Genomic DNA, 27,385 nt, shown 5'->3' with positions numbered 1-27,385 from the left:
AGGAGCCAGACGAATGGCAGGTCACTTCCGAGGGAGACAGCCCCCCTCCTCTAACCTGGCACTCTCCACAGTGTGAGTGAAGGACAGTGGGCACAGTCAGGTATGTACGGAGGCATATATATAACCCTACATCTGTGTAATATGTGATGGCCCTGTGTAGAGTATGTTCTGTACCTGTGACTGTACTTCAGCCACAGCCTCAGTTCCTGAGCATCTGCTGTGTAATAAGACGTGGCGCCTGTCCGTGCCAATTCATTATTACATGGCTCACTGGTGTATATGGGGTATCCGCACCTGTAAGAACAGTTCATTTTTAGCAGTGCAGTCATCATGGCTCTGGGTCGGGCTTTGAGTGTTGCCTGGTATTCCCATTCACAGATTGATGTATTTACCGGGGGCATTATTCAGAATCACGATGCCAGGGCTCCTGCCCAAGGGCGAATTGTATTGCAGAATTCTGCAGCAGACACTGCCCATAGGGTATTATTAGACTTCACATGAGCGGAAATCGAATGTGATGCATGAAAAAAAAACGCAACATGCTGAGATGAGCGCTTTTCTACGCACGAGTTTTCCATTGAAGTGAATGGAAGCGTGTGTATCCCAGTGAATCCGCAATTACATTGTGCTAGCAGAGCAGAGTTTGTCGCATGGTGCAGTGTAGCAGATTTGTGCTAGCAGAGCAGAGTTTGTCGCATGGCGCAATGTAGCAGATTTGTGCTAGCAGAGCAGAGTTTGTCGCATGGCGCAATGTAGCAGATTTGGGCTAGCAGAGCAGAGTTTGTCGCAATGCAGCAGATTTGGGCTAGCAGAGTTTGTCGCAGGGCGCAGTATAAGAGATTTGGGCTAGCAGAGCAGAGTTTGTTGCAGGGCGCAGTGTAAAAGATTTGCTGTGGAAGTGCTGAGTTTGTCGATGCGCGCAGCGTAGTAGGTATGCAGAGCGCAAATGTGCATTGCCACAGTTTTGCTGCGCAGATTTTGCCGTTTTGTGTAGACCAGCAGATTTGCGCTGACAGGTACTTAGACTTGCTTTGCAATCTCTCTCTCTGTGCACATATATCTGTAGCTGTGCTTTTATGTGGTCACCTTATCTGATCCCATCATGCACTCCACATGTCCTCTACCTCTCTCAGCTGTCTCATACCCACCCAACCCCTTATCATACAAACACCTACCCCACATGTAGAATGCGAGGTAGAGCCCTCACCCGTGCCATTGTCAGAAGTGCCTAGCACAAGCCGCGGTCCTCAATCGGATGTGCAGACGTCGGCGGGGACTCAGCCATAAGTACCCTCGGCTGCGGTGAGTGCACAGCCCAGCCAGAAAAGGGGAAGACCTGTCGACGCCAAATCAGCCGCTGTTACTGTGGACATGGTGCATGAAGTTTTGTGGTTGCTGCAGCAACAGGCTTCCGCTAGGGACGCATACGAAAACTTTGGGCAAAATGTGGCCTCCCTGATGCGCAGAGTCCCGGAACATCTACAGGTGCAAATTCAGCATCTTATATTATATATTCTGGACATGGCAATACAGCCGAACTGTTCAGCTGAGTTTATGTATGTTTTGGAAACACATCGGCAGGCGCAACGACACCTTCAGAGCGCCCAGCCACCACCACCTCCGCCACTGTGGTTCGCCACCACCACCCAAACCACCCCAGCCACCGCCAACACCCACACTACCGCAGTACCACCAGAGGTCCTACATCCAAAGCGGGCAATCCCTTTGGACTCCCTGAATTTGGGATTCTCGTGCTTTGGACAGCAGTACTCCGGACCTTTCACTCCATTGGGAAGTGACCACAGACCTGAGCCAGGGACAAGCAGTGGTGACTCAGGGCCGCACTACCAACAACTTGGTTGATGGGTTTTTTTCTAAGCTTTTTTTGACTGTGATGATTGTAAATGTTACTGTTGCAAAAAAGGTAAACATTTTTTTTTATTTCCGCACTTTTCAAAGTAAATTGATATACTGTTGTAAATTTTGGTGCGTCTTTTATTATTCACTAAAATCTGTTATGCACATGGGAGGACCATTATCAATCCTATTATTACTAACACATTTTCCCGGAAAAGTTCAGCACTGAAATCGTGCCACTGCATATATGGATGTACATGGATTCAAAATGCATCCATATAGCCCCTATTTCTTTTTTCATAACCTTGTCAGGAAAAAATAATCACTTGCCCAACAGGCGTTCCATGTAAATGGACCCTAAGTGTGCAGGTTCTTAAGTGTGTGATTTGAGATTAGTAATTTTGGATTCAGGGACTTTGAAAGAGTCACTTGTATTTATTTGCTGTTTATCTATTTGATTTTTTTGCATCTATTACTTTTATCGAATATATCTTTACGATCCCTATTTAGAATGTGCTCCATGATTGGCATTGCTGTCCAGTGTACATCTCGTGCCATATATGCAGTCCTTGTACAGCAGGCGGACAATTAAGTTAATAAGTGGAATGAGTGGCCTACAATACCCAGAGAGGTTATCAAAATTGGGGGTCATATAGTTTAGAAAATATATTTATACCCAGGACCATGACTGTAACAAGGGGGCATCCTCTAGAAGTGGGTTCTTTACAGTAAAAGCAGTGAGACTATGGAACTCTGCCTGAGGATGTGATGATGGCACATACAATAAAAGAATTTTAAAGGGACCTGTATGCCTTTCTTGAGCCCTCCTCTACTACGGTAGTTAGGGGGAAGACCTGCTGGGAAAATAATTATTTGTACTTGAGGACCCACACATCACATCTGTGTATGTATTAATAATAGGCTCCTATTCAATTCACGAAGCCCCAGATAACATTATATATGTGACACAGCCTTCCTGCCAGAAGAGCTGTTCTACCCCCTGCTTCAACACTTGTGGTCAATACACAGGAAAAATATGGTAGAAAGCTGAAGTGCCCATATTAAATCTGTATTAACCAATGAGAATATTACTATTCTGAAGGGAACGTTACTGCTGGACCAGATCCTATTAAAAAACCTATTACTAATTTTAATCTGAGAGATAAGCTTAATAGACTGAATTATCACTGTAGTAGTTGCTACCTGCTGAGGACCTATGAGCTACTGAGCAGTAAATGTATCTACATCAGATAAAGGAGAGGCTGGTTTATTACTCTTTATAGGAATCAAGGTGAAAGTTACTGATAGAGAATGCTGGCTGCCAGGACCTACTTCAATATCCGCACAAGGACACTGCAGAACAGGAACCATACAAGGTATGTAGCAGATCCAGAATACTTTACTGCATGACATGATCTGGATTACTAGCATTTAGGGCCAAATCCCACGGATGGATAATTGCTGCGGGATTCGCAGTTAGACACCCACCACGAATCCCACAGCAATAGCCGTCCATAGACATGCTAGATTGAAAGATTCTCCCCTGCCTATGAGCGGAAATCAGCTGTGATTTTCAGCTCACGGGGGAGAATCACAGCATGTCCTATTCATAGTGGAAAATCGCTGTGAGCGCAGCAGAAGTATCGTGGGAAATCACATCACTGCCCAGCGCCGGCGCATCATGCGCATGCAAACCGGCTCGCGGGCAGAGACTCTAGCCGCAGATCCGGAGAGGTGAGTAATAGGGTCTCTGGGGGGCGCCGGGTCTGATTCCGCTGCGATATTTCGCAGGTAGAATCCGACCCGACCATGGGCATGAGGCCTTAAAGGCGTTTCCAGGAGAGAAAACTATTGATGACCTATGCCCAGGGACTCCGACCGATAAGCTGATTGTGCTCCCGCTGACAGCTCCGCAATTACACAGGGTTCAGAGCGGAAGCAGCAGAAGTCTCTGCTCTGACCTCTGTGTAGTGTCCGGCGCTTATAACTGCAATTGCGGCTCTCCTTGAAATCAACGCGAGCTGCGCCTGCTCAGAGTTTGAGGCTTTCCTCGTGTGGGCTCATCCTTCCCTGTTAGATCTATGTCAGAGGTAGCAGCAAAGCTAGCTATGTAAAGTGCTGCATAAACTCTTCAGCAGCAAAATGGTAGGATTTTTTTATGAAGATGATTTCAAAAGTTGCTTAATTTCGCATTTATGAAGCAATTAGACAATAAAAAAAAAAGCAGTGCAAGGGTGTCAATAGCTTTTCATGACACAATATTCAGAGCTACCATCCACTCATTCTTAGTGTTTTATACCCTGCACACAGTCATAGCAGTACATCATGACCCACTAGTTCGGAGAGTGAGGTGAGTATTATTCCAACATGTTATCAGGCTTCCATGAAGAAGTGGCCACATCTGAATGAGAATGGGAGCACTCATAGTTTCTTGTAATTTCCATTAATCCCTGAAGGATCAGGGTGTTTTGTACCTTAAGGACCAGACACTTTTTAGGGATTTTATCCATGTGGTGGTTTCACTACCCTCTTTTTTTTCTTCAGTTACCGAAATTATTGTTGTTTTATTATTGTTTTTTTTCCATGACATATTGGGCTATTTCTTTTTCACTGACTTTTTTTTCCTTTTTTTAAAATTTAAAGGGGGTTAAAAAGCTAAAAAATGATTTTTTTTTTACCATTTGTAGTCATTTTTAAAATGTATGAAAAGTATATATATGCTAAATTAATGTATAGGAATGGGTTTCTTATTTTGTTTTGGACATTCTGATATATAGTTTGTATAGTGTTGGTTTGCAGGGCGCATATGGTGACCGTTTTGCTTGGCGTCGGCGGTGGGTCATTTTCTTTTTTATGTATATATTTTATTTTGTTGTTTTTTTTCCTTTAATTTGTAACTACTTTTTTTATATTTTATGTCTCCAATGATGTCATATAAGACCTCTGGGGGTCATTCACATTGCCTTTTTTTCACTACTTTTTTTATATTTTAGGTCTCCCATGATGTCATATAAGACCTCCGGGGGTCATTCACATTGCCTTTTTTCCCACATTATTCCACTGTAGCTGGGTAATCCATGGAGCCCCAGTTACAGGGGAAAACATCCCCCTGCTGGGACAGTAGTCACTAATGGAGCTGATCAAGGTCTGCTAGGACCCTGCAGCTCTGCTGTGCCAGGGGGCAAGCGGTGATCAAGTGATCGCTGGGTTGAATAGTGAAAGTAACACTTCCGCTTTCTCTTTTTAGTACATTTAACAATTAAATACTCTGAACTGATTTCAGGGGTCCCGAATGCCCCCCTCCCTTTCCGATAAAAAAAAAACAAGTCATGAGACAGCTAAGTTGATGGATAAATAAAAGCGTTATGATTTTTTTGAAAGTGGGGAGGAAAAAGCAAAATTTGAAAGAAAATAACAGTTAAAGGGGTTGTCCCGCGCCGAAACGTTTTTTTTTTTTTTTCAATAGCCCCCCCGTTCGGCGCGAGACAAACCCGATGCATGTGTTGAAAAAAAAAACGGATAGTACTTACCCGAATCCCCGCGCTCCAGTGACTTCTTACTTACCTTGCGAAGATGGCCGCCGGGATCTTCACCTTCGGTGGACCGCAGGTCTTCTGTGCGGTCCATTGCCGATTCCAGCCTCCTGATTGGCTGGAATCGGCACACGTGACGGGGCGGAGCTACGAGGAGCAGCTCTCCAGCACGAGCAGCCCCATTCAACACGGAGAAGACCGGACTGTGCAAGCGCGTCTAATCGGGCGATTAGACGCTGAAAATTGGACGGCACCATGGAGACGGGGACGCTAGCAACGGAACAGGTAAGTGAATAACTTCTGTATGGCTCATAATTAATGCACAATGTACATTACAAAGTGCATTAATATGGCCATACAGAAGTGTATACGCCAACTTTGTTTTGCGGGACAACCCCTTTAACTATAAACAGATCTGTCTGCAAAAATGTCAAGTCTATAGCCCGCTTATGACTCATGGTTACTGGAATGGAGCCTGTATTGCAATGCTTCTAGTGGAGATTACCTCCGCACTTAGTCATGTCAGCATGTCACAATGTTTATTCCAATCGGATTTCTATGAAATACTACAGAAAAAAACCCACAAAATTGAAGGCCTATATAAATACAGTAGATGGCTCATACCCCTATTATGGAGCTGTAAAACGGCCATGTTTATTAACCCCTAAACTGAAGGAATGTTTATCAAATGTAATCTCATGTTCAAATGATACGCTATTTTTTTTCCACAAAATCCCAATGTACATGGTTTACCCCGTTTCATATTCTGTAGACTCTTTTTGTATTTTATCAAGATATATTTTTAAGGATGTTACTGGGTTTTTTCACACTTCTCTTAGAGTTCTGCAGAAATTGTCTTCTGTCTTGAATGCAGCTACAAACCGTTCCTATGCAAGTCCACCAGAAAGGGTATGTAGTTACGGTACACTGAAATAAAATAACACTCTGCTTTTATATCTCCCAGAATTGAAGCTTGTTTCACATTTTGTTTATTTTCTTAACGCCTTAACACCACAGGGCATTCATTTACATCCTGGATGTGTGGGGTTGGATATTTGAGGCTTGGTTCACACGGGCGACACGATATCACCGCAAGAACATTTTGTGGCGCTACAAAGTCGCAAGTGGTGCTACAAAGTCACCTGTAGCACTACATGTGAGGATTTTCGAGGGGAGGTGAGGGGAACACTTGAAATATAAGCCCTACCCCATAAATAAGCCCTAGCTGCATAAAAAAAGAATACATCACCTTTCAGGCGCTGTCATCTTCCCTGAAGCTCCCTGGCACTTGCTTAAAGTCTCCTGCAGAGCTGCTTCAGGAAGCTCTGCCTCTGATTGGTTCTCAATCGCTGGGTCAGCCAATCAGAGCCAGCGCTCGATAAACCAAGCACAGCCATTCAGTGATTCAATGAATGACTGTGATTGGTCCTCGAGCGCTGGCTTTGATTGGTGGAGCCAGCGCTCGATAAACCAATCAGGGGCAGAACTTCCGTGAGGTAGGGATTTTCAAAGTCCCAACCAGGAAGCTCTGCAGGAGAACTTCAAGCATGTCTGCTGGAGCTTCAAGGAAGATGCGAGAGTAGTTAACAGTGTCAGATAGGCGATGTATTCTTTTTTTTTTTTTTTTATGCAGCTAGGGCTTAGTTTAGGGCTTTGACAATAGGATTTCCTACTGTCAAAATTGAATCACACTGCACGAAAACTGCGTTTTCGTGCGATGCGATGCAACAGAGAGAAAGGCACCATGGGGAAACATGGACTACAAAACATCACAAGTCATGCGCATATCGCGAAACCAACAAGGTTTTTGACTCGCAATGTTGCATGCTACAAAGCATTGCAAATGTGAAGGAACCAATAGGAAAGCATGGGCTTCACATACATGCAATTTATAGCATTGTTGCAATGCGGGAGAATCGCGCGACTTTGTCGCCCGTGTGAAGCAGGCCTTATATGGAGCAGGATCACAATCCAATTTTGCTCCATACCAGGCGGGTGCTGGTTGTGTGTGATAGCCGACACCCACCCACAACAACCGCGATCAGCACTGACACTGATCTTGGCTGTTAAGCCTCTAAATGCTGCTATCAAGTCTGACAGCCATTTAAATGCCCATTGTTTGGGTGTCCCAAATGGCCCCTGCAAAACGATCACTCGCTGGTGTTCGGCTACGATGGCAAGCAGAGACTTCTGAAGAGTCTATGCGAGCCGTCCAAGAAAGGGAGTGGGAGGGAGTTTAACTGTGGCTAGTGCTGTTAAACAATAATATGTGCCACCAGTGAGGCATTTAAAGTGATCACAGTAGTTTTGTCAACCAAGGGATTTCGGGGCTGTGGCGTCAGTTCACCGCAAGACCCAGCGGTTGGAGGTATTCTTTGTTCGTGCGATTTTTGAGCCCTGTTAGCACTCGTGTGAACGAGCCCTACACTGTTAAAAACCCTACAGTTTAAATAGAATGGGTTGCATATTACTTAATACATAGGGAAGGAGGAAAGAGGTAGAGAGCCGTCGGGAAGGGGGAAGACAGCTCAGATGGTAGCATATATCGGCCGGCAGTGAAAATGGCGGCCAATATACACTTCTGTGAATAAGCCCTAAATCTGAGCTATTAAAATACTGCAATGTTTGTCCCGCATAGTGAATGCTGTCAGAACAAAATTACAAAGTGCCAGAATTGTGCTTTTTTTTAAAGTTAACCTGTCTCCATGAAAAGTAATCAAAAGTATTTTTTGGCCAGGAAGAGGTGAATATCTGCTTATTATTTTTTGGCATGGGGAACATGTTTTTTTGTTTCAAACAACCCCTTTAGCTGTTACTTTGGGAATATACAGAATGTGGCTATTTGTGCATAGATAACTTGAGGACATGGTGCCAGTAGTAGTAAGTGGAGTGCCTGTAGTCTTGAGAAAAGTAAGCTTAAAAGTTAAAATGCGTATGTGAAATGAGGATGATGTTGGAAATGTATTTTCTGTGGTAATTAGTTCATTACTTGCTTAAAATGATGACTAATGAAATCTTCAAAACCCTGCAGATATTAGGTTTTGACTAGAGATGAGCGAACGTACTCGGTAAGGCCGATTTCGCAATCGAGCACCGCGATTTTCGAGCACTTCACTACTCGGGTGAAAAGTACTCGGGGGCGCTGTGGGTGAGCGGGGGGTTGCAGAGGGGATTGGGGGGGGGGGGAGAGAGAGAGAGCTCCCCCCTGTTCCGCGCTGCTACCCCCCGCTCCACCACGCCACGCCCCGCCACACAGCGCCCCCGAGTACTTTTCACCCAAGTAGTGAAGTACTCGAAAATCGCGGTGCTCGATTGCAAAATCGGCCTTACCGAGTACGTTTGCTCATCTCTAGTTTTGACAGCATCTGAAAAAGGAACTAAAGTCAGATGCCTATGTTACATTATGGCTCCACTTACACTGGGCAGTTCAGTTGCAATTAAAACTGCACCAAAAAGGGCATTTTTAAAACTGTGTGCATTTTTGCCCACATTTTACTAGGACTCTGGCAAACACTGGTGCGGTTTTAATTGCAACTAAACTGCCCGTGTACATGGAGCCTGTACACTCTTTCTGGGAAATAACCACTATTCATCCATTGTTTGATTTGACACTCCCACTTCTGCCTGCATGGAGGACCTCAGTACTAGACCACTGGTGTCATTAACTCAATTTTACCTGAAACTGCATTTATCCACTTCTGGCATAATGGTTATCTGTGATTTATCTTTGCAGGGTAATAAAGCAGTGCTCATCACAGGATGTGATTCAGGATTTGGATTTTCATTGGCTAAGAATCTCCATAGCAAAGGATTCACCGTATTTGCAGGATGCCTGTTAAAGGTATGTTCATAAATGGTGGATTCATTGCAGAAATGTCTGTGGCTGTTCCATATGAATTGCAAATTGCACGCAGATTAATAAATCCATAAGAATTGACAGAGCAAAAAAATGTTTAGCTCTAGTCACTATCAATTTAACACGTCAAGTACGCAGCATGCCCTGTTTTCCTGCGCATTTGTGCACGAAAATAGCACATATTGAACTAATTACCTTAATTGTCCATTTCAATGAATGTGAGCATGGTTGCATGTTTTTTTCTGTGTGCAAATGCACATGATTTGGACATACAAATACGCATGGAAATGGCCCATTTACACTGGTCGCATGTCAGGCAAATGATGCCCGACACTCGTCCCCGCATATATTCGCTCCCATGCTGTTACACAGGAGTGAGTATTTCCGGTCTCGCTAACAGAGTGGCCAGCAGGGGGCCAGGTGGCTGGAGGAGAGTTCACTCCCCGCTCTCCCCCCGCCCCTCTCCATTCACTTAACGCATCGGGCGTTTAGTAGTGAACAGCTGCTGTTTACACTGAACAATCATGCAGCATAAAATCCTGAATGATGATCGTTCAGTGTAAACAGCAGCCATTCAGTCCTGAACGTCCGCTGTGTTAAGTTAATGGAGAGGGGCGGGGGAGAGCGAAGAGTGAAATCTCCTCCAGCCGCCCGGCCCTGTGCTTTGCAAGCCAGCGATACTCGCTCCTGTGTGACATTCTTCTAGTGTAAGGCCCCCTGCCCATGGCAGTGATTTCGCCGGCAGTTTACCGCCGGCGAATCACGCTGTGTGAAGCCTTCCATAGCATTGCTATGGAAAGTGCCGGTACACTGTCCACAAGCGGAGAACCACTGCGATTCTCCGCTTGCGGTGGGCAATTCGCAGCATGCTGCGATTTGTCTCGATTTTCCACGGTCAGCCTATCTATCAGATAGGGCTGACCGGCGGAGATTCGTCGGTGGCTCCTGCTCCCGGGGGCCTAAATGGGCCTTTAGAGTTCTTTTACACTGCCCGAGAATCCACCCATGGTAATGAGCACCGACCAACAGTGCACATTGATTGGCACTCCTTCACTGTCATTCACACGCGGCCGATAAATGTCTGTATTGAGACAAAAATCCTTAATATGGTCTTTTGTCCCCCTACAGTTATCATTGTTTGCCTGCACATCTCGCTCTTTACAAAGTGAGATGTGAAGCTGATTAGAGATGAGCGAGCGTACTCGGAAAAGCACTACTCGCTCGAGTAATTTGCTTTATCCGAGTATCGCTGTGCTCGTCCCTGAAGATTCGGGTGCCGCTGCGGCTGACAGGTGAGTCGCAGCGGGGAGCAGGGGAGAGCGGGCGGGAGAGAGGGAGAGAAAGATCTCCCCTCCGTTCCTCCCCGCTCTCCCCTACAGCTCCCCGCTCCGTGCCGGCACCCGAATCTTCAGGGACGAGCACAGCAATACTCGGATAAAGCAAATTACTCGAGCGAGTAGTGCTTTTCCGAGTACGCTCGCTCATCTCTAAAGCTGATGTTCAAACATTTTCTCTGCTTGCTAAAGAGCCATAATCAGTTGAAGAAAGAGTGCTTTTTGATTAGTTAATTGTTTGCCCTTTTCATAGCCCAGTGATCGAGCAAAGAACTATTTGGGTGAAACTTTGTGCCTTATATTTGGGCCATGTAAAATGTCCTTAACAAGTAGCTACAATGACTGGCTGTGGGTCAAATATGTAGTAGGCTGTAACCTCATTAGACAGTTGCGTTGTAACTTGTTAATGTAGCTCTTTGTTCGAGAAAGAAAGAATATAAAACCTGACATTCTCCATTTCACCACTGCAAATTCTTATGCTTAGCTGTTGCCTATTTGTTTGTGATTATGATATGGTTTACTTTACAGCATAGCAACACTTGCAGAGTAACAAAATAATTGTGTGAAGTATCAATAGCAAAATCATGGGAAATCAAGCAAGATCAACAAAAATTATTATTTATTTGTAAAGTGTCATTAATTGCAGGTGTCTGCACATAGGAAAAGGTTTAAGTACATAACATAAGATAAAGTCAAGTACAATAAACATTAAATAAATGAGATACCAACTGATAGAGAGGAAGAGAAGACTGCCTGCAAGGGCTCCAAATATAAAAGGGAAGGAGACAGTAGGGTAGGGTAGTAGGTCCTCGTATGGTTGTGTAGTGACACCAGGGTTATTGTAGGTTAATGATGATAATCTTTATATAGCATTAATATATTTTACAGCTCAATAGGTATATGAGCAGACAAAACCAGACATTATATATAGTATTAGACTAATAAACATTTTAAACAATAGGAGAAATGGCCCTACCTGCAAGAGCTTATAATCTATAGGATTTTCTGAAGAAAAAAAGTGGATTGTTCAGGCTAAACACAGCCAGCCACTTAACGATGAATGATAAATCGTTCACTTTTCACTCATCATTCACTTTACGCAGGCATAACAATCATCGTTGGCTCGTTCACTAATTGTTCAGTTTAAATACCGATCTTTCAGTCATTCTCAGTCTCTTATATAGCAAATGTGAACAATGTAACGATTTCTTGTTTGAACAAACCAACAATGCATCTGCCTGTATAAACAGGCTGCACGAGCATACTCTTACAACATTTGCTCATTCAAACGATAATCGTTTTGTTTAAACAGACCCTGAACTTGAGGAAGAGTCTGATCATTTGGGGTAGTGTGTCTCAAAGTATGAAAGATGCCCAGGAGAAATTGTTAACATATTTTTTTTCAAACTCTTGTTAGTACAAACCAATATTTTCTATACGATATGCTATTGTGGTCCAAATTCAATGTTAGAGATAAGCTGAGCTCAGGAGAATAACTATTACCACATCTACTCTTAGCGTGATCAAAGTTATCTGTTTATTGATTGATAGGCCTCAGGTTTTATAGGGGCATATGATCTAATTGCAATAATTCAAATCTATTATAATTCATTTATTACTATTGTCAAAGAAACATAAACATGCAAGATAAGGAATTTAACATCTAAACAGCTAAAGGAAAAGTCTCGCAGTAGAATCCTACATGATTAACTTCTCAGAATACAAAGGTACTTTAATTATGAACAATACTTGTTAAGAGAAAGACAGGAGAACAGGGTGCAATGACCTGAAACATTCAATATAGGGCTTTGGAATGTTCTAATCATCGAGGTCCCTTCTTATTCTTCAATACATTTTAGAAAATCTTCTTAAAGGAAAAGTACAAAATAATTGACACAAAAGATGACTACTTGCTCAAAAAATGGCTACGCATAGGATTGAACATGGAGTCATATTCATTTCACTAACCCTCTTTATTTATATTTATACATTTTCAAACTATGGTTAGGTCCCCCATCTCAAGAACTGATAACTATGCAGAGTCTGTTCACATTTTAAAGTGTTGAAACACAGAGGGGATAACATAAGAGTAGTATCTAAAAAGAAAAGACTATTTACTGAAAAACAAAGAAGTATCCTGAACACGTAAACCAGAGATGTTTGAGAATGTTATATAAATTGCAATACCAGGGGAAAATACGAAATTAAATCAACTAGCGCTCCATATGGCCTCAAATCTGGGCATTTTCTTTTCAATAACTTTGAGCAATTTCTCAAAGCTATTAATCTCCTTAATTTTAGCTAGTGTCTTGGGGAAGGGAATAGTTTAAAGATTTCCAGCTGACGTCAATAGCCCACTTAGCTGCTAATAATATATCTGCCGACACTTGTCTGTGCTTAATAGGCAAGCCTATTATATCACCATTCAGCAATGCAGACCAATGGGAAAACTGAATCGTGATTCCAGGCATGGAGTTTAAGAGCCTCTCCACTGTCTTCCAGTGTACTTGGCTATTGGGCAAAACCGTAGAATATGTGCTAGGGTCCTAGTGCCCCCACAGTTGCAGTAACAGGTATTCGAGTGAGAGGGATACATTTTGGAGAGTGTCTCTGGGGTGAGATACCAACAAGTTGGATCTTGTAGGAGGTCTCTTTAATGTTGCTGGATCAAGAGAGAGAACGGATATTATCAAATATCTGTTGCCAGAATCCCTTCTTTGGGATGGTCTCCAACTCCTTTTCCTATGCTCACATACATAAGGTAGGGCCTACAAAGAGGGAAGATCTAAATTGGTGCCTCCACTCATAGGAAAAGTACGGCAAAAGACTTCATACCCAGTTATTTGTAGGTCTTTAGGTATAAATTTGACTGAGGATAAGAAGTGATGGAATTGCATATACCTAAAGTGTTCCCTAAGCAGGATAGCCGGTTCCTGTCATAAAGTCTCAAAGGGGATCATTTTATTACCTCTGTTGAGCTTAGCATATGTGGTTAGTACCGTCTGAGGCCACCAGCGGAAATCTAAGGGAGATTGCGCTGGTAGGAAACCATGTTTCCATAAGAGAGGTTGTAATGGAGATGGAGATGGAGATGAAATTAAGTTGTATTTATTTATTTAGATTTATTAATGAGCTGCAGGCTCCGCTCTAATGTTTCGTAGGGATCTTTATTGGGAGAGCTCTCAAGAGATAAGTCAGTTTTGGTAAAATCGCCATTCTGATCACAGGTGTCCTAACCACCAGTCCTCTAAATTTTATGGGGTAGTTACAAAAGTACAGATTATTTGAGTCAGATGGCATTCTAAGCCCCTGATATGATAGAGTTGAGGATTCCTTCTGGAAAGCAAAGTTTAAAGTGACAAGTTTTCTGATATGGGATGGCTATGCCCAGGGCAACAGATTTAGATGGATGAACTTTTAGCCCACACAAGGGGCCAAAGTCCAAGAGAATCTGCATTATGTGTGGCAAAGAGGAGAGCAGCCTGGAAACAAATAAAAGCAAATCATCAGCAAAAATGCTAAATTTGAACTTGCAGATAGCCATTTTATATCCAAGAATATTGTTGTTCATACGCAATGTAGAGAGCCAAGGCAGGAGACGTGTGTCACGGTGGCAATTGCAGTCCATAACCCTCAGCCGGCTGCCTACAGTGAAATGATGGGGGGACGGTATGGTATGCGCTGGACTCTGTGTTGTGGTGCAGCTTACCAGAGAGAGAAGATCCAGGAGTCAGGAAGGTCATTAAAGAGTAAAACTCACATATATTTGAAACATCAGGCGGTAAACAAGATTACATTGAATGCAGTCCTTTTCCATATATCCAACTCCGGAGATACCATCGTTTCTACACAAATTTCCCATACTGCTTATTCATATTTCACTGGGGCCCTGGGAAGTCTCATACAGTGTTGTATCTAGACTCTACCCCCTCCAATCCATCCTGAATGCGGCAGCCAGGCTCATCTTCCTGTCCAGCTGCTACTCTGACGCCTCTGCCCTGTGACAGTCACTACACTGGCTGCCTGTCAAATACAGAATACAATTTAAACTCACTACTTTCATCCACAAAGCTCTCCACAGCACCGCTCCGCCCTACATTGCTTCCCTAATCTCAATCCAACAGCCAGCCCGGGCCCTCCGCTCTAATGAGATCAGACTAAGTGCCCCTTTAATTTGAACCTCTCATTCCTGCCTCCAAGACTTCTCAAGAGCAGCACCTGTCCTCTGGAATGCGCTGCCAAAAATTATCCGGGCAATCACTGACACACTAAACTTCAGGTGTGCACTAAAAGTGCACCTCTTCAGGGAGGCATACCATATCCCCTAAACCAAATCCCTCAGTACTTTGCCTGATAACATGCTCCCTGTCCCACAGACTGCAATCCCTGCTAGCTGTAATCAATTGGCACCTGCAGTCATCCCGATTAACCACTATACGGCCTGACCATTGTCTATGTGTATAGCATCCCTCACTCTCCACCTCGCCATACCGTGCACATCTCCAGCCCCTTTACCTTCTGTATCACCCCATTATCTGTAGCATGTAAGCTCGTTGAAGCAGGACCCTCACCCCTACTGTTTCCACCAATTGATTACTTCATGTAACCGTTGTCTTGTTTTATTTCCCCTGTATTGTAAGCGCTGCGGAATATGTTGGCGCTATATAAATAAAGATTATTAAGATTATTATTATCTCGCTGTGGGTCACTTTCCTTTAGCACTTGTTGCTGCACCTGAGGTGCTCTCCTTTCTGAAGCTTATAGAACTGAATGTGTTTCTATAGACTTCTGGAGTCCTCCAGCAGGGGCTAGACAGATGCTAAATAATGCTGGATTACAGATGTTCTATGACCCTCTGATCTAAACTCTCTAGTTGTCCACTCACCAACTCCAACGTAGCCATCAATTCAGCCCATGCAAAGATGATAGCCCCAGAACATGTAAAGACACTTATAACATGAAATTATCCTATCCTTAGTAGTGACAACTCTGGGTCACTACAATTACTACAATTTACTAGAGTGAATAAGAGGGGAGAGAGAGGGCAGCCTTGACAGGTATATCTCTTAATATCAAATAGGGGAGAATATTGTCCTAGAAATTTGATTCTGGCTTGAGAGATATAAAGCTTTTATCGCTGATAAATATACCCCATCAAATCCCACTTGTAATACTAAGGCCTCATTCACACAGGCATATTTGCATTGTGTAATACACAGTTCTAAAATGGCTATAAAAAGGCTCCTGAGTACTAAATTGTAACTGAAGCTCATTATATCACAACTGTAGGACAAGGGACATGCTGGTGTGAAGGAACTGGACCAGATAAAAAGTGATAGAATGATCACCGTACAATTGAATGTTGTGAAGCAAGAAGAAGTAGAGAAAGCTGTGGAAATCATAAAAGAAAACTTGAAAGACCCAGAAAAAGGTGAGTGCATGGTTAAAAAAAAAATATATATATTATAATTTATTACTCTGGACGGCGAGAGTAACAAACAGAGAAGTCCTGAATCGTATAAGACTTGATATATCTCTGGAGGGGAAGATGACCAGACTCAAAATCACATATTTTGGCCATGTAATGTGAGCAGAGTCGCTAGAAAAATCTATAATGCTTGGATACATCAGTGGCAAAAGAGACCTGGCCGCCAAAAGACACAATGGCTGATACTGTCAGAGCCGATACTGCATGGATATCACACAACTGAAAGAAGCAGTGCAAAACTGAAAAACATGGAGGGAGCTAGCCTTTAGGGTTGCTGAGGGTCGTAAACGACTACACAGCTAACAATAATATATATTATAGATGAGAATACCACTTTTAAGCCGGATTCAGTATAGAATGTCACAGGCAATCTAGATCTGTTGCACATGTACTATGCTGGAATATCCAATTTACCTTGATCATTTCACTCGTAGGAACATCTGTATTACTGAAGTGCATTACTGGCTGTCTAGCAATGCCATTCTACACTATACTATGGAGTCCTGTACTGCTCATTACCTGTGAATATCAGGTAGCTTGCTCCATGTTATTCTTCTGGTATATAGTGTATTGTACAGGTTCCTGAAGAAGCTCCTGTCTTCTACCTAGAAAGTGATTTACATCTTCCAACAGCTCTTTCTGACTGTATACTTGCTTACATGTAGTCTTGATCTGCTTAATTCTCTGTAATCTTCATTTTGTGTTAGTTTTGGTTCACATTTTGGAGTTTCTAAACCCAGTACTAATTTTCCATATTGTTATGGTTCCGCCATACAGTATTTTAAACACGCAGTGGTCATCTTGTAATTCTGTCCGTGGCTTCCATCATGGCTTTCCATCATAAATACTGGTAAAATTACCCAAAAAAAACAATGATTGAAACCCTCGCCATCCATGTGAAATCCCTGAGGATGCAAGGCATTTTCATGTAAAAACAATGAGAACAATAGGCGGTGTGATGCGTTGAGCACACACAAGATAGGACATGCCGCAATTTAATTCCTGCATCACGGTGCCATGCGGGGAAAAAAATGCTCCCGTGCATGACGCGCTTCAGAAGAATGGGGTTCATATTTGTGCATCTCCGATGTCTTGGATTTATTTGGGGTCCGCGGCGTAATCAATAGGAATGTTTGCATCCTTCCGGATTAATCCTCAGAGATTGTGCATGCACAGAAGAACTTGACACCGAGACAGACTGTCAGTGTAAAAAGTCTTCCTCGACTCTTTTTGTTAGTAGGTGTATAGCATCTTACATAGCATTATAAGTTAATTGCCCTTTATGGGCATGCCAGAAGCAATATGCAATTGGAAATCAAAGCATGGGATTTGGTGGTCCAATTATGGTCTTTTTACATCTGGTCCTGCATGAGTTTCTGTCGTCATGGACGTCTGACATCACGTGGTTTCATGTGCAAAATGGCGACATCTTTTGGAGTTCGATGGAGTGAGCAGCGTGTTGTCAAATGACGCCTGAGGGTTATGTGCGGGTAAAAAATGTGCCCTGAGGTTATGAGCGTGTATTTCTATCAAGCTGCATATTCTGATAATGGTTAGCAGAACAGGATGTGGCCGGCATATTCCGTTCTGCTGGCTCAGGTGGTGAAATAGACATTTCACTATATATATATCTCCTCCACAGCAACGCACACATCTCATGCAATTTTCTCGCCCATGTGAAGCCAGCCTAAATGTTATCATTAATTTCCGACTTAGTTCTTCTTAGATCACCTTCCTGCAGCATGTTACATGAATAAAGAATTTAATCTGCACTTTTGTTCAGGATTATGGGGTCTTGTTAACAATGCTGGAATTTCTACATTTGGAGAAGTAGAGTTCACCAGTATGGAGACCTACAAAGAAGTTGCTGACGTGAATCTATGGGGTACTGTCCGAACTACTAAGGCCTGTCTCCCCCTCATTCGTAGAGCTAAAGGTAAGAAAGTTTTGTATGGCAATCTGTAGTGAATAAGTTTTGTCAAACTAACTACCGACTATATTTGGTTAATATAGGTTTCTTTGGTTAGAATCTTGGGAAACATTAAGGCCACCTGCACTTAGCGAGATTTGCATTGCAAAACTGGAGGGGGCGTCCACCTCCAGATTCTTAGCACGTACTGTCCATACCATGCTATGGAAAAGCGGATTTTCCTGCCCACAACCAGAAATCAACTTTGATTTTCCGCTGGTGTGGGCAAAAAAATCGCAGCATTATCTATTTTGAGGTGGATTCCGTGCGGACGGCTTCCATTGAAGTCAATGCAATTCGTCCAACCCACGTCCCTTTCTTAATCATCATTGCGGAAAGGCTGCGGGATCTGCATCATCAGCTAACAACGGCACAGTATAATCTGTACTGTGCATGTGTGCCGGCATGATGGCCGACACATCTGCAGTACAGATAAAGAAGACTGTAGACAGGTACGCAGGGGTCACTGACCGGGCACAGGGTCGGATTTCGCTGTGGGATCCCGCAAGCGGAATCTGACCCTTCTGCATGCAAGTGGCCTAACACAGATTAGACAACATATGTTTCCCCTTTAAAACTGTCATATAAGGTGTAGTAATACATATTCTATAGAATCTCTCTTGACCGGGAGTTGCTGTATAAAACGGTCTTGAATATTCGTGGCTGTCCAGGAGGTAGTGTAGAAAGTCGTCACACTGCGACTTAAACTTAAAGGGGTTGTCCCGCGGCAGCAAGTGCGGTCATACACTTCTGTATGGCCATATTAATACACTTTGTAATATACATCATGCATTAAATATGAGCCATACAGAAGGTTTATACTCACCTTCCCTGCGCTGGCGTCCTCGTCTCCATGGTGCCGTCTAATTTCAGCGTCTAATCGCCCGATTAGACGCACTTGCGCAGAAGGGTCTTCTCCCTTCTGGTCGGTCCGGGCACGAGCGGCGTTCTGGCTCCGCCCCCTTCCACGCGTCATTGCGTAGCTCCGCCCCGTCACGTGTGCCGATTCCAGCCTCCTGATTGATGACGCGTAGAAGGGGGCGGAGCCAGAACGCCGCTCGTGCCCGGACCGACCAGAAGGGAGAAGACCCTTCTGCGCAAGTGCGTCCAATCGGGCGATTAGATGCTGAAATTAGACGGCACCATGGAGACGGGGACGCCAGCGCAGGTAAGGTGAGTATATAACTTCTGTTTAGCTCATATTTAATGCACGATGTATATTACAAAATGCATTAATATGGCCATACAGAAGTGTATAACCCCACTTGCTGCCGCGGGACAACCCCTTTAAGTTATCTTATGAATGTATTTTATGCTCTTTGCATGGATCGGGTACAGACTTCTTTAAGAAAGTTTTGATGCCTACAGTATACCATGTAACCAATAAACAACATGTTCTATTTAGGTACGAAATTCTGTGCCTGTTACTTTCTTAATACATCTACATTAAATGGCCACTTTATTAGCAACACCTGCCCTTTCACAATTGGGTCTTTCCTGTATGGAAGTTACACACATGCCCTGGACTGCAGTTTAAAATTAAGTTTTCTGTGGATTACTTTCAATGTGAATCCACATAGAATGGAAAAATAAAGCAGTAAGAATTGCTTTGAACAAGGCCTGGCCATTGGTGCTGTACTAGCTGGGGCCAGTATTACAAAAACTGCCAACCTTGCGGAGCAAGTGGGACTTGCGAACAGACATCCAACAGCAACTAACAAACACCAAAAACCTTACCTAGGATACCAACATGCATAAGAGTCTGGAATAGCTAAAGTACATACGAGATATTGGTTAGTATTTTAGCCAAGACACTTAAGCTCACGAGCCCACGACAAGAGTCCTCATTGTCTTGTGAGTCCCTATGCTAACAAGACCACTCAAACCTCAGGGAGTCCTGCCTGCAATCAGGGCAATCATCTCAATAGGGACAGCTCCACGCTGGAACCTAGAGGCCTGACTTGCCATGGATGGTAAACGACATACAAGCAGAACAGGACACTGTTCACACCAACAGACGAGGGAATCCCAGCCAGAACCTCATGCATGCAGCAAGACATGCATGACTCCAAACACCAGAGTTCTGAGAGGAATGACGAGGATAAATGACCAGCTCCCTCTAGCCATAGGGGCTGGTATTTATGTGCAGCAGACCGGCGGTGATTTGCTGGCTGGAGAACACACAGCCAGCCCAATCATTCCACACCTGTGGTATTGTGTTTCTGGAAACCCACAGAACTACAGGTCTCCGATGCACAACGTGACAAATGGGCTCTGTCTCGGATATCCTTGGTAAAATAGAACAAGCTGTATTCTATTTTCCCCTTGTAGGTTATGCAATTCTGACACAGTAATGTAATCAGAACTGCGTAATTCAATGCATTTGTATTACCGCAGATGATACAATTGCGGAATTTGCAATTGAAATTCGGTCATGTGAGACCGGCCTAAGAGAAAAAGGAAAGGCAAGATTTCAGTGAGGAAAAAAATGCTAAATTTGGATTCCTGAGCAGTAGAAACACATTACCTGGTCAGATTAATCCATATTTCCTTTGCATTATTCTAATGTAAGGGTCAGCATGAATTGATGAACCCTTCCTGTCAGCTATTGGGAGCATGTCATTACCTTCATCTAATTTCTGACAACTGCATTAAGAAATCCTGTCCACATGGGCCAATGTTCTTGCACAACAATTTTTAGCATCTAGTGGAATCTATGCGACAATAAATTCCAGCGGTTCAGGAGTCGAAGGGGGGGGTCCAGTGTGCTACTAGATGGGTGATGGGTGTTTCTAATGAAGTGGCTATTCAGTATAAATAGCAGTTAGAGCTCAATTTTTCGAAACTTCAAATCCCCTATCTAGAAATAGACTTTAAACATAATACTCTAGCTGCCTGCAGCTGCTAACAGAGGAAACTTGCTGAATACGGTTTTATTATGGAGTTCAATGTATTCATAGTATGTTTAAAGTTCTTCTCTCCCCTTCAGTGGCCGAATCAGGCAGCCAGCCAGCATGTTATCTTTTAACTCTGTGAACAAAATTTATTAAGATTGGCTGTCTTAAACCAAATTGTTGGAGTAAATCACGTCAAACTTATTAAAAGTTGCATACATCTTAATACATTTAAGCGCATTTTGGACTGTCAAAATCAAATCTTCGCCTGCTATGAGCATCTTGTGATTTGTGCTAAAATATTCATTTTCTGGCATTAGTATTTATTAGAGATGAGCGAGCACCCAAATGCTCGGGTCCGCGTTATTCGAGTCGAGCTTTTCGTAAAATTCGAGAGCTGTACTCAAGTAACGAACCCCACTGACTACAATAGGCGACTCGAGCATTTTTGTATGTGGGATGTCGGGTCCCGAGCTTTTTGTTTTTCTCCCTCTACCTCATGGCGCGCTGGGGAGGGGCCAAAAACTGGTGCGGGGTCGAACACAATCTGATGCTCATTCCAGTAATGAGCACCATCGAGTACGCTAATACTCGAACGAGCATCAAGCTCGGCAGAATATGTTCGCTCAACTCTAGTATTTATCAATATACCTAAAACTTTAGGATATGCTCTATTGGTAAGCCGTAAGCAGTTTTTCAACTTTTGGTGAGTGTAGTTCAAACAATGAAAATTTAGCAATTTTACTTTTGGCATATGGGAAGATTTGTGACAATTTTTGCTGCAATTTATGTAAAAAAAACATTGAAAAATTCCTCCATCTGATCAGAAAAAGAGCTGTTATATAGATATTTTAAGAAATTAATAAGCACAGAATTTTGAAACTTGTGTTGAAAAGTTAAATGGTTAATGTACATAAAGGCCTCCCTCACACAGATGTTTTTGTACAGCGTTTAGAGCTGCGTTTTCAGCTCTGCGCTAAACGCTGTACAATGCTCCCATTCATTTCAATGGGACTGCTCACACAAGCTCCAAAACGCAGCGTGTTCAACACCGTGCTTTAACAGCGATGCATATTCTATCTTTGGCCGTTTTTAGCCCTACGTTGCCCATTGAAATGAATGGGCAGCGGTTTTAGCACTGCTAAAAATGTGGTACAACTTGGTACCACATTTTTGGTAGTGCTAAATGCAAGAACTAGCTGCACTACCTAAAAACAAAGTACTACTCGCCTAGCTGGTGCCGTCTGCTTCCCTTCTGCTGTTCTCCAGAGCTCCGGGCAGGCTGCCGGCCACTTGTCAAGCTTTCAAAGCATCTATTACTTGTAACGAGGATTGAAATTCCCACCTCCAGCAAGAAATTGCTCTGATTGGCTAAGCCTGCTGAGTGTCAGCGGGCTGAGCCAATCAGAGCCAGCACTGGATGCCCCAATCACAGACATTCAATTAATGTCTTCAAACCCTAGCAAAATATCCTCTGTCGGTGCTGACAAGTACCAGGAGCTACAGAAAGCAGCAGGAGGGACCTGGACAGTGCCAGCTAGGTGAGTATTGATTTTTTTTTTTCAGCATCCTTGGCTGCATTTTCAGCTGTGCTAAAAATGCAGCCAAAATGTTGTAAAAAATGCATGACAATGCTGCTGAAACCGCAGTAAACGCCTGTGTGAGGGAGGCCTAAGCATTAATTTATCAGCACATAATTTTTATTTATATATTTAAAAACTGTTTATCAAGGGTGAACATTCAGCCTTTCTAACATTTATTAGTATGGAGTATTGTTCAAAGCAAAAAGAATTAGTTTAAACAAACACAGAAGCAAGAAACAACAGCTTGAGCATATAGTACCGAAAAGAGAGTACTCCTATTTAAAGGAATAGCAAAGAAAGAAAGAAAGAGAGAAGCAGGAGGGCAAATCATAGGGGATAGAAAAGAATCTTGTGCTTTTCACTTGATAAAGTGCCCTATCCTTCAGATGAGATTTCTGTACTTAATGCCTGCATATTGAAAGAAAATGTATATCTACCTCAAGTAACAAAGTAAGGTTAACTGTATAAAGTTGTTCTGCCTCAGTGAATTTGTCCTACTGATTTAAAGTTTAATCCTGACTCCTGGAGTCCCTTCTCACCACCGTAACATCTGCACTGAGGGTCCACACTACACTCCAGGGGAACAGACAATTCCCTTTTATATTATTTTTCCCATTTTTATTATTTTTTTGTCGTGCATAGGTCTTGGCCTGTATACCGATTGATGTCACAAACCTGACAAATTGCCATCTCACCCTATCCGACTTCACGGGTAGCCCAATGGGCCACAAACTACATGGTTATTTTTACAACTGCATACCGCCTTCCACTAATAAGGGAAAACAGCGGGACCACCGTGATCACCATCATTGCTTCCCAGCCCACTGTGGTCTGGCGTGTTGCAGTTAAATCCAGCCTATAAATATAAGCAATTTTTGATTTACACTTATTAAAAAAAGTTTTATCCCCAGATATTGCAAGACGAATGTCAGAATAGCGCTGCCTGCTGTTTCTACCGAGGAGCTTTCTCGGTTCAGTCCACCTCAATAAATATTCCAATATGGACTCACATGCTCAGTCTTACTTCTCTCTCGGTTTCATTGGGTATGCAGAGGAATCCCTAGTGTGGTGAGTTGGCTGCTTCTGATATTCCAGCATCTTCTCTGCTTCTCTTAGCACTTGTTTAGCATCTCTTCTGACATCAGAGAGGATGCAGCAACTTCAGAAGCAGCCGCTCACCACATCAGGGATCCCTCCACATACCTAGCGGAGTAAAGAGTGAAGCAAGACTGAGCATGTGTGACCACCTTGGAAAAGCTATTAATGTGGACACAGAATAGAGACAGTAAGTAGAGCTATTACAATATTAGTCTTGGATTATCTGGAGATATAAACATTTCTTGCATTTATACTTGTTGAAAAAATGTTTCTAATTATGGGCTGGATTTAATTATAAACAATATTTTTAGTGGCACAACCCCTTTAACATACATTTTTTCTCGCTAGCACAGTACCATACTATTTCTGCTGTATATACTGAAAAATCAATACCACAGTGCTTTGTGGAGTGTACTACTCCAGTACGCTACATAACTATAAGGCCTCATGTCCACGGGAAAAATTCATATTAAAAATTCGAATGGGTCTCCCACACGTGTGATCCGCACCCATAGGGAATCATTGGGCACCTGCAGGTAATTAAGTCCCTGCGGATGTTATTTTTCCCAGGCGTGCGGATTGCATGCTCAGGAAAACACCCGCAGCATTCTCCATCTTCTTCGGTTTTCCCGCACAGATGGCTTCCATTTAAGTCAATGGAAGCCATCTGATCCATGGCAAATAGATCCACGGATGACACTGTGGCTGTGCTGCGGGAAAGCAGGACATTATAAAAAATCAAAAAAAAAAACACGGCACACCTGGATGCATCTGCCATGCAGAAGAAAGAAGATCCGCGACAGAGGAGACCCGTGCCACATCCGGACAGGTGTGTAAATGTCTTTTTTAGCCTCATGGCTGTGGGCACAGCTGGAAAGTGCTGCGGGATTCTCCACTGGGAATCCATGCATTCCCGTGGACATGAGGCGTAACTGTTTTTTAATGGGACACAGCCTTTTTAATACTTTTATGTAAAATGGAGGCACAGAGGCCCCAACATCATGTTTACTAGGGGCCTCTGTGCTCTGAAAGCTTGCAAATGTAATTTTTCAGATTAGCCAATAATGGTATCACCTCTATAATACTTGTCTCTTTTTTTACACAAAGTTATGTAAGATTACATTCTCAACTATGACTTGCCATTGTCAAAATAGTGCTGAGCTCAGTTTCATTTGTCATCTGGTACATATAAAACAATAAGATTGCATGTTGCAATATGCTCTAATATGATTTTATGCACATATATTGTTACAGGTCGTGTAGTAAATATAAGTAGTATGTTGGGTCGCATGGCAAACCCTGCTCGTTCTCCATACTGTATCACCAAATTTGGAGTAGAAGCTTTCTCTGATTGTTTGCGTTATGAGATGCACCCCCTCGGGGTGAAGGTGAGTGTGGTAGAACCTGGAAATTTCATCGTAGCCACCGACTTATACAGCCCAGAAAAAATCAAAGCAATTGCTGAAAAGATGTGGAACGACTTACCTGAAATCGTGAAGAATGATTATGGAAGGAAGTACTTTGATGAGAAAATAGCCAGGATGAACACATATTGTAATAGTGGTTCAGCAGACACGGCTCCTGTCATTAATGATGTCACTCATGCTCTCACTGCCGCGACTCCATATACACGCTACAATCCCATGGATTACTACTGGTGGCTCAGAATGCAGGTTATGACACACCTGCCTGGGGCCATATCAGATAAGATTTACATCCATTAGTTATTTTTAGTGGGTTTATAGTTAATTTTAAGAAGATAATGACATCATATTAGCAGCCTTTACTACCTCACATCATGTTGTGACAACCAGAATGTAGCACTTTCTAAGGCTCCGATCACATTTATGCCAGAGGCTCTGAATACTGTTCTTCCTGTCAAAATAAGGGATTTGGCAGAGTGTTTTGCCTGCACTATAAATGGAAGCCAAGATGCAGATGTGAATAGAGCCTTACATGGTTTAAGTTTCACTCCAATAGTTTTTAGCTATTAAATTATTTCATTAGAAACCATCTCAAATGCCTATTCACTTACAGGCTTACTAAAATAGATCACTCCATACTTGCTTTTTTTTTTACAAGTGCCAAAATGCAGTAGCCTTCTATTTCATACTCCTGTCATACCATCTTTTCAAATGTATGACATAAACGGCAACAACAAAATCAAATTGTCAGCACACAAACGCAAATTTCAAACAATGCGTAGTAGTAATGGAATTTCGAAATGCAGAAAATGCACCAAAATTCTGCAAGTACCGTATATACTCGAGTATAAGCTGAGTTTTTTAGCACATTTTTTGGTATTGAAAAAGCCCCCCTCGTCTTATACTCGAGTTAGTGAAGGGTCAAAAAAAAACAACTCCATATTCACTTCCCAGCCGGTGTCTATGTCCCCGGCGGCAGTGTGGAAAACTCCTTTAGAATTCTCCCTGCTGTCATCTCCCTGCTCTGCTTTCAAATCCCCCGCTGTCAGCGCTGTGTAAGTAAGCGCTGTGATTGGATCGAGCACTGGCCAATCACAGCCGGTGCTCAATCCAATCATAGCGCTTACGGCAGGGGATGACAGAGCCGAGCAGAGAGGATGGCGGGGAGAATTCAAGCAGCTTGCCGCACCACCGCCGGGAACACAGAAATTGAAGCAGCTTTCTGCACTGCTGTCGGGGACACAGACGCCGGCTGGGAGGTGAGTATGGAGGTTTTGTTTTTTTTACCCAGTATATACTCGAGTATAGCTCGGCTTATACTCGAATAAATAAGTTTTCCCAGTTTTTTGTGATAAAATTAATTTACTGGGCTTATACTCGGGTCGGCTAATACTCGAGTATATACGGAAAGTACAGTACAATTTAGCAAATGGGATTTTCACAAACCCCATTCACTGAAAGCATAAAAATCCACTGCTGATTCTATTCATGTTGCAGATTTTCAAATCCGCAGCATATTTTGTAGGTTGTGGATATTCCGCAGACGTTCATTGCAGATTTCATTCATTGCAATGCAGGATATTTCTATAACAAACTCCATAACAAAATCATTGGCGGAAATTTAGTGCAGTTTCACAGCATAAATTTTATGCTGCATGTGAAAGTAGCTAAAATAGAATCCTTTCCATTGCGCTCAAACAGGTATGTCAAAATGACACCGCTGCCTATGTTTGGCCCAGAAAAAGCAATAGCTTACTTTACAAAATTTGTTGCCTTTTTTTTCTTACAGCAAAAAGGGAAAAACACCATAGGAGCCTAAAATGTAAAATATTCTGAATTTCCAAGTTTATTTTTTCATTATGCACTTTTTGAAGGACAACTACCTCATACTTCCTTCAATTGTCTGTACAATTACAGGCAACAACAAAGTTTTGTGTATTTATATTGTTTCTCAAAAAATAAAGGGCACTCCTGCAGAATTTGCATATATACTTCTTGAATCTAATACTTGCATCAATTTCGGTTTTCATCGAAATTTTGCTATCATTCCCATGAAGTGATGGTAGAATTGTCATGGCAGCTAGATACTACAAACCCTATACAATGGCTTATTCTTGGCACATCCTGCACCTTTCTAATTCTTGGCTGAGGGTTTCATAGCAATACTTGCTATTAGTAATAGTACAATTAGGCACTTATGAAGATGCTACTACTATGTTGGAAGAACTCTCACATGTTTTGTAGTACATTTATTTTACCTTTTATTCTGTAGATGTTTTGTACTGGTATGGGCTTCGCTTTTGTTTAAAGATGAAATACAATTTCACAAAATTATTAAAATATTTTTGC

At 42.7% G+C, this 27,385-nt stretch overlaps 1 protein-coding gene across 1 annotated transcript; it reads left to right on the top strand.

Annotated features, from left to right (window-relative positions):
• On the top strand, positions 1 to 27,385 carry BDH1 (3-hydroxybutyrate dehydrogenase 1). Its single transcript, XM_066601670.1, has 7 exons — positions 1 to 100; positions 3,141 to 3,233; positions 6,230 to 6,299; positions 9,124 to 9,231; positions 15,870 to 16,011; positions 17,852 to 18,004; positions 24,867 to 27,385. Exons 2-7 carry the CDS (start codon positions 3,169 to 3,171, stop codon positions 25,334 to 25,336), a joined length of 1,008 nt encoding a protein of 335 aa, XP_066457767.1. The 5' UTR covers positions 1 to 100; positions 3,141 to 3,168; the 3' UTR covers positions 25,337 to 27,385.

The sequence above is a fragment of the Eleutherodactylus coqui genome, chromosome 1, assembly GCF_035609145.1.
Source record: "Eleutherodactylus coqui strain aEleCoq1 chromosome 1, aEleCoq1.hap1, whole genome shotgun sequence".
NCBI lineage: Eukaryota > Metazoa > Chordata > Amphibia > Anura > Eleutherodactylidae > Eleutherodactylus > Eleutherodactylus coqui.
This window is presented reverse-complemented; position numbering and strand designations above follow the sequence as displayed.